The 17,188-nt window shown below is 48.6% G+C and overlaps 6 protein-coding genes; 4 read left to right on the top strand and 2 right to left on the bottom strand.

The window, feature by feature from the left end:
• Positions 1-3: 3 nt before the first annotated feature.
• On the top strand, positions 4-1,467 carry GSTUM_00006173001 (40S ribosomal protein S1; the record flags this gene model as incomplete). XM_002838301.2 has 4 exons in its annotated part: positions 4-102; positions 163-188; positions 304-805; positions 887-1,467. 4 exons carry the CDS (start codon positions 4-6, stop codon positions 1,028-1,030), a joined length of 771 nt encoding a protein of 256 aa, XP_002838347.1. The 3' UTR covers positions 1,031-1,467.
• A 5,643-nt stretch (positions 1,468-7,110) lies between these two features.
• On the top strand, positions 7,111-8,893 carry GSTUM_00006172001 (uncharacterized protein). XM_002838300.2 has 5 exons: positions 7,111-7,737; positions 7,858-7,966; positions 8,082-8,145; positions 8,206-8,252; positions 8,316-8,893. Exons 1-5 carry the CDS (start codon positions 7,715-7,717, stop codon positions 8,631-8,633), a joined length of 561 nt encoding a protein of 186 aa, XP_002838346.1. The 5' UTR covers positions 7,111-7,714; the 3' UTR covers positions 8,634-8,893.
• A 50-nt stretch (positions 8,894-8,943) lies between these two features.
• GSTUM_00006171001 (uncharacterized protein) lies at positions 8,944-10,158 on the bottom strand (the record flags this gene model as incomplete). XM_002838299.2 has 6 exons in its annotated part: positions 8,944-9,111; positions 9,181-9,213; positions 9,277-9,737; positions 9,793-9,920; positions 9,994-10,033; positions 10,112-10,158. 6 exons carry the CDS (start codon positions 10,156-10,158, stop codon positions 9,080-9,082), a joined length of 741 nt encoding a protein of 246 aa, XP_002838345.1. The 3' UTR covers positions 8,944-9,079.
• A 2,122-nt stretch (positions 10,159-12,280) lies between these two features.
• GSTUM_00006169001 (uncharacterized protein) lies at positions 12,281-13,028 on the top strand (the record flags this gene model as incomplete). XM_002838298.2 has 5 exons in its annotated part: positions 12,281-12,323; positions 12,400-12,461; positions 12,514-12,701; positions 12,774-12,840; positions 12,891-13,028. The coding sequence occupies 5 exons, from the start codon at positions 12,281-12,283 to the stop codon at positions 12,900-12,902; spliced, it is 372 nt and encodes a 123-aa protein (XP_002838344.1). The 3' UTR covers positions 12,903-13,028.
• Positions 13,029-13,096: 68 nt separating this feature from the next.
• GSTUM_00006168001 (uncharacterized protein) lies at positions 13,097-13,593 on the bottom strand (the record flags this gene model as incomplete). Its single annotated transcript, XM_002838297.1, has 4 exons — positions 13,097-13,242; positions 13,298-13,374; positions 13,439-13,512; positions 13,573-13,593. 4 exons carry the CDS (start codon positions 13,591-13,593, stop codon positions 13,097-13,099), a joined length of 318 nt encoding a protein of 105 aa, XP_002838343.1.
• Positions 13,594-14,068: 475 nt separating this feature from the next.
• GSTUM_00006167001 (uncharacterized protein) lies at positions 14,069-17,101 on the top strand (the record flags this gene model as incomplete). Its single annotated transcript, XM_002838296.1, has 7 exons — positions 14,069-14,262; positions 14,325-14,369; positions 14,440-15,224; positions 15,384-15,607; positions 15,660-15,934; positions 16,001-16,446; positions 16,512-17,101. The coding sequence occupies 7 exons, from the start codon at positions 14,069-14,071 to the stop codon at positions 17,099-17,101; spliced, it is 2,559 nt and encodes an 852-aa protein (XP_002838342.1).
• Positions 17,102-17,188: the final 87 nt, after the last annotated feature.

Here is a 17,188-nt window from a genome sequence, read left to right as displayed (position 1 = left end):
ACTATGGCTGTTGGCAAGAACAAGAGACTTTCCAAAGGAAAGAAGGGTCTTAAGAAGAAGGCCCAGGATCCCTTCACCCGCAAGGATTGGTACAGCGTTAAGGTGAGCTACCCCATGTATCTTATATAGGAAGGCCTTTCCTCTAATGTTCATCATTTTTAGGCACCTTCGACCTTCGCTATCAGAGAGTGAGATACACCCCCCCGCGCCCTCGGCTTTTCATGCCCGGCTTGCTATTGCACGAATCCCATTTGCGGGATGAGGATGAGGACTTTCCGCTAACTAGATGGCATGGATATGCAGTGTCGGAAAGACCCTTGTGAACCGTACCACCGGTCTCAAGAACGCCAACGACGCACTCAAGGGCCGAATTTTCGAGGTTTCTCTTGCCGATCTCCAGAAGGATGAGGAGCACGCTTTCCGCAAGGTCAAGCTCCGGGTGGATGAAGTCCAGGGAAAGAGTTGTCTAACCAACTTCCACGGTCTCGACTTCACTTCCGACAAGCTTCGCTCGCTCGTCCGCAAGTGGCAAACATTGATTGAGGCCAACATCACGGTCAAGACCACCGACGACTACCTTCTCCGCCTGTTCGCTATTGGTTTCACCAAGAAGCGACAAAACCAGATCAAGAAGACCACATATGCCCAGACTTCACAGATCCGTGCTATCCGCAAGAAGATGGTTGAGATTATTCAGCGTGAGGCCGCGAGCTGCACTTTGTCGCAGCTGACCCAGAAGCTCATCCCGGAAGTTATTGGGCGTGAGATTGAGAAAGCGACAACCGGAATCTATCCACTCCAGAATGTTCGTACATGTCACATCCTGCACCCGCAGCAGATACCCGCTTCTATATATACACATAAATGCTAATAATACTTTCTGCAGGTTCACATCCGTAAAGTCAAGCTCTTGAAGTCGCCCAAATTCGATCTCGGTGCCTTGCTGAATCTGCACGGGGAGTCGACAGCGGATGAGTCTGGTCAGAAGGTGGAGCGTGAGTTCAAGGAGACCGTTTTGGAGTCTGTGTAAAGGGGTGAAGGTGGGGTGAAAATATGCAGAACAAAAAGCGGTCAACTTAAAAAAAATTCACAAAAAAAATCAAAATTTCGGGCACAAACAGCGAACTTTTGAAATTCCAGATTCCTTTTCCTTGTTTAGTCTTTCTTTCGCTCTGGGGCCAAATTCTTACTGGACGGATTGGGGTTCAATTCAATTCAAGGGAGGGTGTGGGTTTAGTTCTTTTGCACGGTGTACGGGATACAATCATATTTGAGCCATACGCTTTCCTTGTAGCACGAACTTGTGGTGATGATGGTGGTGGTGATGATGGTGATGGTGACTCACGTTGTACCCTGTCAGTTGTTCCCATATATATGTATAGAAATATCTCGGCTTCACGGAGCAGGTATGTGTCACGGTGTCTCTTTTTTACCACACTCGATCCACGGACAGAATATACTATCGTCTACTCGAGCACTTTCAACGGCTAGGCCATGGAGGCCTTTCCGAGCGCCCTGCTCTACTGCATTCGTATGTAGAGAGCCTCATGGCACTTTCTTGCTTTTCCCGGTCCTGCCGTCGCCTTAATTCCTTTTGTTGGGCCTTTTCACCCTGCAGAAAATATGAAGTTTAAACTCGGAGCTTAAATCGTCTGCCTGTCTGCCCGTCACCCATCCATTCACATCCGTGGCTCACATTACATTTCCATATCTCTCTCTTGGTACGGTACGCTCTACGAGTAGTCTGGTCTTGTGCTGCACTCACTGTACGTACTCGTACGTACAATACGGTGAGGTGAGGTGAGGCGTGAAAAGCCACGGCGCAGACGCCTAACGCATCATAGCACGGTAGGATGGGCAGTCCACGTGAGGCCGGGCCGGGCTGGATGGAGGGCATAGCCTTAGGCGGTCATGTTTGGGCGGCGGTGCTCCCGTTTGTTTGTGATATGGTATGATACTTTGTATGATAAATTTATTGCGAGGCTCGGATTTTCATAGTGCGGTTCAGTTGTGATTGTAATAAGTTGAGCGAGAGAGAGAGACTTCTCGATTCGTGATACTGTAAACTCGGGTGGTGACCGGAAGGGATCTTGGGTGGGATAAGTTTGGGTATGATATCATAGGTTTGCACCGTGCTTGTACTGTACAGCACACCCGACGAAGGGGTGAAAGTTGTGAATTGCAAGGAGTTATCATACAGTTTTTATCCCAGCGAGATTGTTGTCCGGGCGGTGCCTGGTGCATATACTTGTATCATCGACATAATATCATAACTACGGGTTCTTGGACCTCTGATACCAATTTGGGGGCGTTTTTTTTTTTTTCTTTTCTGCTCAACTAACCGGGCTACCGTAACTAACCTTTGCATGATGCGGGAGGGGGTACGAGTACTATAGTGCCGTATTGGCCTTTCCTATTTCCTATGGACAACGTCCGAGTACGATATGATATTATAAACAAGCCCTCTTTTTCTCCTCTCTCATAGATACAATTTCCTATCGATGGGTTCCACGACGAGTAATTATGACTGGCCATTATCATCGCCGTCCCCCCGCCTCCTTCACCCAGAGCTCCTCCATTCCTTCCTTTCTTTTGCCCTCCCCGCTCGTCCATCCATCAAAAGTTCTGAGCGGGCGGTTATATGGTACAGTACACATCATATATCAGTAATTTTATTATGATATGTGGTACCCGTGTGATACCGTAGCACACGTACGGTTACGGTAAACGGGAGAGGGAGGCGTCAAGTTAGGGGCTGCTGTTGCGCAATTGCGGATCGTGATCTTGCGGTGATGTGTGCTATGTTATTCGTGCCGGTACCGGTATGATATTTTGTGAGGGGTGCATTGGATTTGGGGTCTGACCTATGATACCGGTGGGTCTGATGGGGAGGTCTGGACCCTTTTTTTTTTTTTTTTTTTTTTTTTTAGTACTGTAATATGGTATTTGGAGCTGTTTGCATGATCTCTCGTTTTAATGGTATTGGGGGTATCGGATGGACTGGCTACCGATGGGCTGTTGTAGTTGTTGATGGGAGGCTCTCTTCCGATGTGTGTCTGGTGGAGGTCATGTCGTGCTGCGGAGGTATACCGGTACTGTATCTGTACAGTACTCCGACACGGTACTACGCCGGTGCGCGGATAATAAGTTACTCTGCTATGCCCCTCGAGATCGGAGGTTCAGGCATTTAAGCTTTCCATATTGCAACGAAATGCCTATAGCGGCGACTTCCTGCTATCGGTAGTCCAAGCGGGTGTGATGGCTCTCGTACTTGTTTGTATAGGATCAGGCTCGAATTGTGTGGTACGAACGGGAATGCGCAGTGCTACCTAAATCTCCTTGCGAGTGAGGCGGGATTGAAGAATGATCGGAGGGGGTTGGAATGCGCTCTTTCGAATTGGGCGGGTTTATGGAGAGACAGAGAGGAAAGCCCTTATGGCAAAAAGGACGGAAAGCAATACCGCAAAAACTCGCCAAACTCGGTATGCAGCCAAGATTTCTCTGCGTGTAAAGCTAGGGATCAGACATGCATTAGCGTAAACTATCCCTGCAAAGGAGAACAACACATCGTGAGTTTGATATCAGTACTGATACCAATACTATTAGCTAGCTCTCCTGCAAATCTCTCTGTTATTTTTGTACTGAATGAAAGAAGAAGAATCAAAATACAACTCCAGAAATGCCACTCGAACCACAATCAGCCAATTTAATCACCCCGCGTCGAGGCCCTAAGCCAAAATCACTGGCTGAACGCAAAGTACCAATACCGAGCCAGATTCTCCGACCTTGCCGATCCTATTCCCGGGCAAAAAAGCTTCAAGTTCTTAGCTACCTTCAGGAGCGTGACGTACCTAGTACTGAAGCCCAATCCAGCTCTGAGGGTTCTAGTATCCAATCATCAAAAGCTCCTACTCAGGATGATGCCGCTGCCCTCTTTCAAATCCCACAATCAACAATTAGTGGCTGGCTTCGGAAGAGAGAAAAGATTTTACACTCTTCAAAAGGAGAAAGGAGTGTGAAAAATGCTGTTTCCTGCCGATGGCTGGAGATGGAGGCAGCTGTAACGATCCCTCTCTGGATAGTTAATGCTTGGCGACGGGGAACGATACTTCTCTTCCTGTCTTCTTCTTCCTTTATCTTACGATAGCTCTAGGCCTCTACCTACATTACCGATAGTACAAGACCCTTGTCTTCTACCGGGAACACCTATCGTAAGCTTTCTCTAACTCTTCTTCGTAAAGTGTCTTCCTTGGCGTAACGATAACGTTGCAATAAAGATAAAGATCGTAAAAGTGTTTTATATTCGTTAAACTAATAAGTAGGAAAAGTACTTAGAACAAAGTGTGAAGAACCTATCTTCCTCTGCCACATCGGCCTCCTTATATAGTGTTCTTCCTGCCTTTAGTCATGTGACCTAAAGTGGTCACATGTGCGAAACTAAATCATAACAAACTAGTCATATGACCAAAGTGATCACATGCTCAAAACCCATGACCTCATAGCAAGGTCATGTGCAAAACTCATAAACCAATCATAACGCAATAAACAAGTTATATGACTCGACTGAGTCATATGCACGAAACCCATGACATCATAATGAGGTCATGTGCGAAACATAAATCATATGTGCAAGGCTTACCCGTAAGGCACGCTCGTAAGGCATACTCGTCAGGCGCATGTCCCATGACTCATACTTGAGCCATGTGCGAAAGCATTACAAATCCTACACATAACAAATCATATAACCTGAATAGGTCATATGCGTGAAACAATAACATACCTGTGACTCATAACCATGTGTCACGTGAAAACCCTTTCCTCGCTAAGCCACATTTGTGACAGCAGTATTGCATCAGAGGTTTTTAGAAGAGAGAGGAGCAGGAGGAGCTGTACGCCGTAGGTGGTTTAGAAGGACCTCAACACAATTATTCCACTCAGTCTATGGGAAAGAAGTTCTTTCAGCCGTTTCTAGGACCACTACAGGTGGCACGACAGAGCGGAACAGAATTTTCAGCTTTTCAAATGGCTGGTTTCGGAACTTCATGCGATTAGTCTGCGCTTTGTAACTCGAAAAGCTCAAAAGGTGCCCGAGGAATATCGTTCTATCATCCTCAATTGGATTCGATTCAATCGAAGAAACTCATAACCAGATCCCAATCCCTATCTTGATCTCATCCTATCTTCTAACCCCTATGGAAGATTTCTTTTGAGCAATATTTGCAATCTGGACGAAACACCTCTCCCTTTTGAATACCTGTCTGGCCGAACCTATAATTCAACTGGGGAGAAAACTGTATGGGTAAAGGAAATACAGTCAGGATGGGATAAGCGCCAGGCTAGTTTAATCCTGTATATTTTTGCAGATGGAATTGACCGAATTGCTCCTGTCCTCATATTTCACGGGAAAGGTCAGCGATTAGGCAGAGAGAAAACAAAATATGATCCCAGAGTAACTGTCCAATTCAATCCTACTGCCTATAATAACGAGAGTCTCTTTTCAGCCTACATCAATGACTACCTAGTACCTGTTCTAGAAGGACGGCCTTCTCTATTCACAATTGATGTTGCAGAATTTCATAAAACACCAGCAATTCTACAGCAATTAAAGTCACACAACATAACACTGACTCTCATTCCTCCAGGCTGCACTGGCCTTGTTCAGCCACTCGACATATCAGTAAACCACCTCTTTAAGGACATCTTGCATGACTTCACCGAGCAAGAAATCATCACACAAGAACAGAATGGCTTGGAGAAGTGGTCTGTAGGAGACTGGAGGGTATCAACCACTTGGTGTGTGGGATGGGCATGGGCTGAGTTTACAGGAAAGGATTCAGGCAAAAAGATTATCCAAGATTCATTCCGGAATGTTGGTCTTGCTCTTCCTATTGATGGCTCACAAGACTCACAACTTCATGTGAAAGGCTTTACAGCTGAGGAATTGGCTATCGGAGACTGGAGACTGGGCTCAGATATTGCTGGAGAGGAGACCGGAGAGATGGAAGATCTGATTGATGAGGCCGATGATGAGAACCCTCTTGTAGATTTCATTACCGGAGATGAATAGAAATACTCATAATCTATTTCCTCATTTGCCTTTGCCCTCATCGTTCTTACTCGGCCATTTCTGATAAAAATCCTTATATGCATGGCAGGCCACTAGCATATTCTTGGCTGCATGTGCATGCCTTAGCGCAGAATCATTCTTGGCTGCATAGCGAGTTTGGCAAGGTTTTGCGGTAGTCTAGCATTTGAGAGTGGAAGGACCAAATAAACTGGTGTGCACATTGAAGTATCATTCTGCCGATATACCGATATGTAGTTAGCATTTCCGGTGTTTCCCCGGGGATGGGAAGAGGGTTATTGCTTTTGCGCTGGAAACTTTTTCATAGTTCATGATACTGTACTGTACTCGGGCTGTACGTACAGTACTCCCCTTCCCTAGATTTCTCTGCATTGGATATGATATTTCCTTGCCGCTTTTGCTTACTAAGACGTCAGAGAACCCCCTCCTTCGCCTTCTTCAGCCATTAAATTTAGTTGCTGCCCCATCAATTTGTTTTGACAGCTGCAGGGTCTACGGGAGGCCGCCGCTATGTTATTAATTTACTGAGATGTTATTGAACTTATGTTTTGGCCCCATGTTTCTCCAGTAACTTATCGCCCTCTGACATAGGCTTGATGGGGCGGATTACCGTATCCATACCTATGCAAGCCCATGAACCGCAGTATCATACCTCCCCGAAGCGAGAAGTCTACGAGTATGGTACCCCAACCTTGGGGAACAGTCCAGGCTGTATGTATCATACTTGATGGAGGAGGAGCGTAGCCCGTGGGTAGTCGCTCATTGAATTGTCTGTCAGTCACGCCTAGACTATGCCAGAGTAGATAATGACTACTGTACTAGTACTCGTACTTGTGCTCGTACAGTACGATATGTGCTGGATTGATTTCGGTCGGTCAGCTGCCCAGCCAAACTACCTCATTCGTTCGGTCACCATCTCACCCCAACAAGCTCTTCCTTCCTCCCCAACGATAATATTATTGTAAAACTCTACAAGTATGACCCGCTGTGTATAATTCATGCCCTACCCCGCGGTACCGCAACACTTGTACCATATCGATAATTGTTTTTTTTTTCCGCCATACCTTTCGCCCCTCCCTTCATCACTCCAATCCGTTTGCTCTCTCTCCCACGAATAGTATTGTACCTAAATTTACCTTACCTACTCACATTGGCGGTTGAAGGTTGGGTCAAAACAATACCCGAGTTGCCAACTCCTACCGAACCGTAATTCGCAGTTCTGACGTCGGCCCTTTGCTTCGTCATTTCCCCTCCTGCCTTCCTTCCTTCCTTCTCCCCCCCCCCTCTTGCCTGCTGCACACACACACGCGCACGCACACACATTCCACGCACATTACTGTACAGTACAGTACACCTCTCCCAGTTTTCACGGACGGTGCGGTTACGACCACGACATTGTCACTTGAGCCTCGATCGAGCTCTGACCTGTTCTGTCTAACAACCACAGCCAACACATCCAACGGACGGTCGAACCATACACAAGATAGACAGACATACGGGAATATTACCTACCATCCGTGGCTTGGAAAGAGGGAAAGGTTTCTTGCTCTTGCGAGATCAGATAATATTTTTTTCCCTTTCTTTTCTTGTCGTCATCGCTAGTCGAAGGGTTGGGTTGAGGAGTCAGTTATGGCTGATCCGACGATTAAGCTGTATGATACATCTCCCTCTTTCCTTCCTTCCTTCCTCCCTTCCCCACCTATCGGTATTGTGCAATGGATGGAATGGGAGGATGTTAATGAGGGGGAGTGATTGGGTGCGATGCAATGCAGACTCCTTATAGGCCCCTCCAGCTCCGGCAAGACGGCGCTGCTATTACGATATGTCGAGGATATCTTCGATACGGATAACGCGACGGCGACAATTGGGGTTGACTTTAAGGTTCCTCCTTTCCTCCCTCCCTCCTTCTACACCATCCATCTCTCGTCCATCCCCTCCCCCCGCTCCGAACGCGGACAGGCGGGTGACTAACGCGGTGATACGATATGCAATGTAGGTCAAGAAACTCTCCGTAAAGGGAAAGCTCCACCGAGTCTTCCTCTTTGACACGGCTGGTCAAGGTCTCTTCCCCTCCTCCTGCATCTCCCACACACACCCAACAGCTAACACTACCCGAACAGAGCGCTTCCGGACCCTAACAAGCTCCTACTACCGCAACGCTCAAGGCGTGCTCCTGGTCTACGACATCTCCAACCGCGAAACCTTCACAACAATGGACTACTGGTTCAAGGAGGTGGAAAAGTACGCCCCCCCGGACGCCGTCAAGTGCCTCGTTGGCAGCAAGCTCGACAAGTCCACCTCCTCGCGCATTGTCAGGACCGAAGAAGGGCGCGCGCTGGCGGACCGTTACAGCGCTAGCTTCTACGAGGTCTCCTCCAAGACGCGGGAGAACGTCAAGGAGCCGTTCGTCGACACTGTCACCAGGATTGTGGAGACGCCAGTGTTGGTGAATGGTGGCGCGGGCGCCAAGAGGGGCACGACCGCGTTGTCTCCGCCTGTGGTTTCGTTTAATCAGAGGGAGCCGCCACCGAAATCTGGGTGTTGTTAGGCTGGTGGGGGGGGAGGAGATTGGTTGTTTGGTTGGAATTCTAGAGGTGCTTGGGAGTTGGGTCGATTGGTATTTGCTGTATTGGGCTCCTTTTTTTTCTTTATCACAAGCTTTTCCCCATGATGTGTCTGTTCTTTCTACACTTTTCTTGACCACTTTTTTCCCTTCATCTTCTTTTGCCTTTTTCCCCGATTGATGATGGCGGGATGATTATGATCTTACGACACTCGTTTCCTGTACTAGTATACCCTGCTTTTATAGATCTCTCGTTCACTGTGGTTAGTATGATGATATCTTGCACGGGGAAGTTGGGGATATCCGCTTTCTTTATTAATTTGGTCTATTGTGCCTTCGACGATCTATAACTTACACCATCGGCGACTCGTGGCCGTATACTATGGGCCAAGCCTGGGAACTTTTTTTTTTTTTTGGGGGGGGGGTTATTGCTATTCCTCTTCGTTCAAGAATTCAATGACAGCTAGATTCCGCCACTTTAGTCCTAGAAATCCCGCAGGCCAATCATTTCCGGGGAGAAAAAGACACATACCTTCCTTGAACTCATTCGGCTTCTCGGATATCACTACAAATTGTTAGCGTTGTTGCCCCCATTCATGCGTGCCCCGCAAAACCAATTCTCACTCACCCCAATGCCCCGCATCGATATCCTTCAACCTGAACAGGGGGAAAAACCTCCCAATGACGGGGATTGCCTCGTCGGGGATATACGGGCTCCGCGTCCCGCGCACGAAGAGCGCCCTCTTCTCGAACCGGACCTCATCGGGATGGTAGGCGAAGGTGGCCATGTTATCCAGCTCCCTTGCCAGCGTCCTCACCGGGATGCGGAAGCTGAGACGACCACCGTCGCCACGCACGAGGTTGCGCAGCAAGAACTGGCGGATGGCGATATCGGGCTCCACTTCCGCAAGGATGGCGTCTGCCGCTTTCGCCTCCGCGAGGTGGGAGTCCTCGATTTTGCGCATCGCGCGCACGTACCCGCCAAAGGAGGAGTGAAGGGCCGCCTCGATGGGCGCGTTGTCGACGGCGATTATGGAGGAGATTATGGAGGGCTTGCGGAGGGCTATGGTCATGGCGGTTTTGGCGCCCCTACCGGGGTGTTAGTGTGGGTTTGGGGTTGGGTTTTGGGAGGGGAAGGGGAGACATTGAGTGGCCGATCAGAGCGGTTTTAGGGCCTAGTTTATTTTCCTTCAGGAAGTGTTCTACATCCCCTGCCATGGCTTCGTAGTTGTGCTGTGGGGTGTGTGGACTTTCGCCGTGGTTTCTGAGGTCCTATTTTTTTGTTTTTTCCAGTACGTTAGAACTTGCTTGCTTGCTATTCCTGCAATCGATTCGGGTGTGTTACGAGTGTGTAAACTGGTCTGTTTAAGTCTCTTGCTAACGCCCTATGGAGGATTAGCTTTTTGCATTCTGCTAGTAGTAGTAGCGGTAGCAGTAAGTGATGGCGTGGGGTTCTTCCTTACTTACTGATGCTGTGGTTATTCTGCTTCGAGCCGAAAAGCCCATGCATCACTATCAATGGGGAATCGTTCTTGGCGGTCGAGGGGACAGGCGCTGGGTGGAGGTGATAGGCCAGTGGGACCGGCTCTATCTTGGTTGAGTAGGCACGCGGATGTACTGCTGAACGAGTGAGCCTTAGAAAGTTGATTTTAGCTATCATGGTGGGGGGTATTGAGAGGTAGAGAGGTTTCGTTTGGAAGTTTCAATACCGTTACCCGTACTCGTACAATTATGCACCGTATCATAGGAATCATACAACTTATCAAAAAAAAAAAAAAAGGGTGATCCGATGATCCGATGATCCGGTGATCTGATAGCCAGCCCATCTAATCTGGCTGGGGTAGAGAGGAAGGGAGAAGCAAAAAAAAAGGGCAAGTTGTCTATCATTAAATTTTGCATACAGCATGATATCATACAAGCACTTTCCAATAGTGCCCTAGAGAGCCAGGTTTCCTCAGTGCTGGACTCGGGTACGGTACTCGTGCCCAAAGTACTCGAGTACCGTACTCATTGTCCGGGGTGCTCCTCAGCAAATCGCAAAGCTCAAGCAGTCATTCTAGGGCAGGCTTAGCATGGCTATTGACGGATGAAAGGGCCCTTTTCCGATAGGATAGCGTAAGTTATTTCCTTATCAAGGAAACCACTGGCACTTTCCTTTCGCGTTGAAGGCAATCACTGCCTACGGTATAGCTTTGCTTGAAGGAGTATACTATCATCTCACCAATCACGAAACCTTGACCGCCCTGAATACCGGTACGAGTATATACGACGAGCACATTACCTGTCAGGCATGGGAGATCGAGTCTCGGCCGGTATGGCATACCAGATACGGGTTACCGGGGGTGACATGACCAATACTGGTACTGTAGTACCGTACCTATCAATGACTAGAATGCGCATGCCGGGTCGGGAACATATCGAACAGCTATGATAACGCTAGCTCCACAAACATGGGAGCGAATGAAGAGTTCCTTGCGGTTATTGCCGTTTGAAAATCCCATGGAAGGTGCCGTATCGAGATATGACTAGGTTATTGGCTTGATGGTGTTGGGGATTGGGTTCTACATGGGAATGAGGCCGAGTCATGCTGCAAGTGTCAGCTGGGGATTTCTTGGTAGATTCTACTTTGCTATATTGTGGGGATCGAGGGGTTGGCAAGACCTACATGCTGTGAGATACAAGAGTACTGTACTGTACCCGTACAGTACTGGCACGGGTATCATATTTTCTAGAAACCATGGATGATATTGGTAGGGACCGGTGGTGAAATTGGTTCATGAGTGTAGACACCCTGTACTAGCAAGCTCGCATGCTGTCTTATCTCTCAATTGCGATTACCGGGAGTGGAAGGGCCAATCAGCAGTAAATATAATTAGGAGGGGTCTGTTGGGGTAGGTTGCTCTGGGGGTAGTGAGGATTCCGGGCGAAATTTAAAAAAAAAAAAAAAGTGCTTGCCAGGAGCTAAAGCAGAGTGTGTACAGTACAAGCATATTGCTGAATGCTTAAACTAGGTTTTACCGGAGTGAGGGCACCATTACTTGTTTTATTGGTAGGAAGAGGTCTTTGTACAGAATGTATCGTGGGGATGGGAGTCTGTGTCCCTTGTTGGCGTATAATGGGTTGGATATCATACAGCTCTCGTCTTAAGTTCTCTGGGCTTGCTGAGTTGAATCAAGTCCCGGGGTTATGGAGATGCTGGAGGACTTTGAAGGGGATGGAGAATTTACACACTCAATTTTCGAGATTCAGTTTCGTATCATCGGAGGGTGCGTCGGGGTCTTTCTTTTGTATATTCCTTCCTTTGTATGATAGATGTTACATTCAATCAGGGCCCTTTCAAATAGACTTCTCAGTGATCGCAGAGGAGTTGAATTGGAGAGACAAAAAATCTAGTGATTGGTAGAGCAAAAAACGAAGCAGGCCACAGTTGTTCCGTCGAGCTCGTATCATATCATATCATACTCAACCATTTGTGATAAGGGTCCGAGTTGAGTTGAAGGGTTGCCAAGCTGCGGAGAGTGGTTCGCTCGAGTGGTGTGCTCTGGACTCAAACTCCCGCTTCGACGCCTCATCTTCAACTTCTCACATCTGGCATCATCGACCCACTAAGAACGCTATCCCCTCCACTCAAGATGGTTATCAACCCCACCAATCTCGCAAAGACTACCCGCGTCTGTCAGTTTTTTTTTCTCCACCCACCCCCGCAGTGCCCTCGATCCCAATTGAACTAACTGAAACTTCCCCGCCGCAGCGACCGGCTGGCCGGATGCCCGCTCTCGAGTAATAAAATCTTATCGGAGCTGGCAGCGAGCTGTACTACTACCTCCCTCCATAGCCAACATTGGCCTGGCTGACCCCGGACTAGGCCCCAGAGATCGTAAAGCAGTACCTGCTCCACCTTCCGGCCTCGGCTATCCGTGCGAAGATTCGACAGGAGTTTGAGCGGCATCGCTATGTGCAGCAGTTGCCGGTGGTGGATGTGCTCATCACGAAGAGCAACATGGAATTGCAGGAGACGATGAATTACTGGAAGCAGATCCCGCACATTATGAAGTGAGCTGCACCGCTCGTGCGCCGTGCGATGCGGGGGTTGTACATGCTGACGATATATGGTGGGGTGGTTAGGTACTTCAGGACAGAAGAAGACCCAAGGACCAGGTTATCTTCGAACTTTATGAATAACTTCTTGGAGGTATGCATCCGGTTGGATTTTACTGATGGCGGTGCTAACATATTTGGCAGGGGCGCAATTAACCACACACCTTTTATATGGCCAATGCCGGGCGGGTATTGTGGGTGCTTTGATTTGCTTCCCCGCTTCGTCCGCTAATGTATATCTTTTACAATAGAAATATAACATGAAGATACATATAAGAAAAAGTACATTAAACCAGTGCGCCGTGAAATTATACAAGAGACTTTTGGTTGCCCAAATGGACACTCCTCCGTCATCTTTGTTCACTGTTGTCCCCAGGTTCTACAAAGTTATCTCTGGCCTCTTTGAACGCGTGCGTAATATGGTCGCAGAGGTCAGCAAGGTCGTCCAATCCCTTCATCAACGCATCGTAAGGTTTTGTGTGTTCCCAATACTCAGCTGCAGTAGATGGTCAACAGATATTTCGCGATATGATTCCAAGGACAGGGCGTACGATAGATTTGTATACGGATATTCATCTTTTCCTCGGAAGGATGTGGGATTGAGTATCCGCAGAACTCGACTTCGGGGCTATTCAGTTCGTGAGCTAACACCCATCCCAGGACGGCTCAAAGGTTGAAGGTTTCTGACATACTTTTTCATAATTATGTATCGTAGCGCATTCCCGAGTGTATGGTCTTCACCGAGAATCTCAAATGAAGCGGAACCCTCCTCTTCTCCTGGGAGCTGAGATTCAAGGCTTTAGTCACGCCACAAGAGTTCAGGAACCCCGGGGTGTCTTACAGTCATGATACGGATATCACTTAGTCCCTCATCCGGGGTGGTAAGTTCGTTGCCGTCCTCCTCCATTCCATCCAAGATATCTTTAGCTTTGGAGTCCATTCCAGATCTCTTGGGTTGCGAATCCTCGAGGAGGCTTGTATTAGCGGCTCGCGCAGCGATGATCCTGTAAATGTTGAAGGTGGTTTTATCTTTGGTGCAGCAGCGGCGGCGGGGATGTCTGGTGTTTATCATACAAGTACAGAAATGCTCAGAGGAAAATCCTCCCAATATTGAGCCTCCAACCAGACCAGTCCAAATATGGTAATCCAACATTACCCCCCTTTTCCTTTACACTTGGCGTTCCAGGAACAACCCTAACGCGCCAAGTGTTCACAAATTCCCTTCTTTGTACTCGAATGGGTTCAACCCTCAAGTCAGCCTCCCCACTGCTAGAGCACTGGCAGACGCCTAACGCGAGAAAATTACGACGGAATAACTGGCCATGAAAGCCTCGATGTCATGGCTACTTCTGGTGGTCACAAACCTACTACTTCCCGCTGGGTTACTACTGTTTGCGAAGGGGTTCTTCCCCTATAAGCCCTTCCTGCCAGGACTCGCGGAATTCGATGGCGGGGTTAGCAGCGCGCCGAAGATGTTCGACAGGGTGGTTTTCATGGTTGTTGATGCGCTGAGGAGGTATACTGCCTTAAACCAAGCTTCACCATCCCGAGACCAGAGCTAAAGTGTCTCACTATCAGTGACTTTGTCTTTTCGGAGGAGTCGGGCTTTGGGTTTACGCAGAGGTATGGCGCGCTCTCGGGAGGTTAAGTTTGCTTAAGCTTTCATGGGATATGGGAGGTAACGCTTGGCTAGTCTGATATCTTCCGGCTCCGCAATTCCATTTACGGCACACGCTACTTCACCGACTATCACTATGCCTCGCGTGAAGGGGCTCACTACCGGCTCAGTCCCTGGTTTCTTGGACGTAATACTCAACTTTGCTGAGTCTGAATCCGCCGTTACCCTGGCGTCTCAGGACAACTGGTTAGCGCAGATTGTGAATCGTGGGGGCAAGTTGGTCATGTACGGCGATGACACTTGGGCCAAGCTCTTCCCCGGTATGTTCACCAGGTCGGATCCCACGTCTAGCTTCTTCGTGTCAGACTTCACCGAAGTAGACAACAACGTTACGAGGCACATCGATAATGAGCTACAGAGGGATGACTGGGAGGGTATGATTATGCATTATCTTGGGGTGGACCACATTGGACACAAAGCGGGGCCCGAAAGCCCGAATATGATCCCCAAGCAACAAGAGATGGATGGAATAGTTAGGAGGATATTCACCGCTATTGAGGAAAGGGAGCACTTGAAGAACGCCCTGTTCGTGTTGGCTGGTGATCATGGAATGAACGATGCGGGCAATCATGGTGGCTCTGGGCTCGGTGAAACGTCGCCAGCTCTAGTTTTCATGTCACCAAAGTTCAAGAAGAGCTTCAGCGGGATGAAATGCCCGGCTGAATTTAGGGAGGGGTTCGATTACTATACAACCGTAGAGCAGAATGATTTTGTTCCCTCATTGGCAGGCCTATTGGGATTCCCGGTCCCGAGAAATAATTTGGGGGTGTTGATACCTTCTCTTCTGCACATGTGGAATGGTACGTTAGGCGCCCCGGGGATGCCCAGGTTAGTGGGAAAGTATTGGGGCACGATAAAAGTTCTGGATCAGCAATACAAGTATTCATGACACTTCCAATCTATCCCAGTGCTTTCCCCGCTAGTCGGTGTGATCGAAGAAAAGACTGACATGACTAAAGTGGAGGATAGGATATCGCTAGCATTGGCAAATGCTAAGCAATTGCTTACCATTGTCAAGGCTGCCCACACAGACTTTGACAGCCGAAATGTCGGCCCTATTGATTGCATAGACGTTAGAGACGATGTAGATGGATTGGCTTGTCTCTGGAACGAATCCGTTTCCTCCCGGTATTTCACCGAAGGGAAAGAAAATCCAGAAGTTGCTTTGGTCTCACTCCTGAAGGTACGATAATGCTCTATCTCTCATACAGGTGCATGTGCTCATGCGCCGGAAGTTCTCTGCCAAATGTCAAGACGTCCTCTCATCAGCTTCGAGCGATTACGACCTCACTCTGATGGCCACAGGTATAGCATTCGTCTTGCTCGGGCTCCTATGTTCGTTAATCGGCCTTGTCCCAATCCTGGAGAGGTCCCGGCTCGCCAACGTGATGTTTTTCGCAACGACGGCGACCTACGTCGTCATGATGTTTGCCAGTAGCTACGTTGAAGAAGAGCACAACTTCTGGTACTGGGTAGCATCGGGGTGGCTCTTCCTTTTGTTCTTGAAAGTGTATGTACCCACGCTCTCCCTGGACAATGGCCAAAGCTTACAAAAGGTGAATAGCCAGCGAACTAGCAACAGCGATGCATTCCGCATATTCCTCATAATTCCGATGCTCAGGGTTGCCCGTCGCTGGAATCAAACGGGGCAGAAACATGCTGGGGCATCAGATATTACCAAGGACTTCCTGTCGGAGAAAGTGAATTTGCTCTGGTTCCTTGTGCTGTTCACGTATACCGATATGTTCGGCCGTATCGTCAAGAACACGTTCCGAAATATCCCTGGCCGAGCCGCTGGGTTCATATTTGGATTCTCAACCATCGGCGCAGCACTCACGTTTAAGCTTTGCTTCGCGGCGCAGGACACGCCGGACTTGATAGCGGACTGGCTAAAACCTTTAGTGTTGTATACTGAAGAACTAGATTTGTCACTAATAAGCCTCGCTCGAACAACCTTCATATCTCTTGGCACAATAATCCTCTACACAATCCTCTTCGAAACCCGAAAGAAGGGTCCAAATGGTAGCCCCCCTTCCCCTCCCCTCCCCCATTATACCAAACAGCCACTAACATAACTCCCCCTCCAGTAACCCACACAATTTCAACAATCCTTCTAACCCTCCTCCCAATCTTCCTAGCCACACAAACCAAACTCCTAAACATCCCGCTCCTCTACCTACTAACCCTAACAATTCGCCTGCTCTCCTCCTCCTCCTCCCTAACCTCCACAGACCTAACCCTCTCAACACTAATCCTCTCCCACTTCGCTTTCTTCGCCTACGGCGGCGCAAACGCCATTTCCTCGGTGGACCTATCAAACTCCTACAACGGCGTATCTGGCTACTCCATAGCGATCGTAGCTTTCCTAACTTTTGTATCGAACTGGATCGGCCCCATATACTGTAGCTCCGCCGCTACAGTCGCCATCACCATCGCCGCGCGCAAGCGCGAGGACGGCGCGGGGTTGACAAGGCATTTGATGTGCCTTAGTCTCTTTTGCTGCGCTGCGACGGGCGCCGTCATGTTGGCTTGCACGGTGCTAAGGACGCACTTGTTCATTTGGACCGTGTTCTCGCCAAAGTATTTGTTTGCCATGGTGTGGGTTGTTTGGCACTTGGGTGCTAACCTGCTGTTGGGTGGGGTGTTGGTTTTGGTTGGAAGGGTGGGGTTGGAGTAGATAGAGTTCAATATTGTGGTATACTTGTGAGGATCGGGGAAGTATCGGTAAATTGGGGGGCGTTGGATTAATTTTCTCCTATTTTGT

Source organism: Tuber melanosporum, assembly GCF_000151645.1.
Source record: "Tuber melanosporum whole genome shotgun sequence assembly, scaffold_24, strain Mel28".
Lineage (NCBI taxonomy): Eukaryota > Fungi > Ascomycota > Pezizomycetes > Pezizales > Tuberaceae > Tuber > Tuber melanosporum.
The sequence above is the reverse complement of the archived record's forward strand: the minus strand, read 5'-3'. Positions and strand labels throughout refer to the sequence as shown.

Excerpts from the sequence above, each read along its gene's own strand:
- GSTUM_00006172001 (XM_002838300.2), top strand. The coding sequence starts at position 7,715 with ATGGCTGATCCGACGATTAAGCT. Across the intron at positions 7,738-7,857 it reads GCTGATCCGACGATTAAGCT|ACTCCTTATAGGCCCCTCCA; the intron begins GTATGATACATC and ends GATGCAATGCAG. Across the intron at positions 8,146-8,205 it reads CTTTGACACGGCTGGTCAAG|AGCGCTTCCGGACCCTAACA; the intron begins GTCTCTTCCCCT and ends CTACCCGAACAG.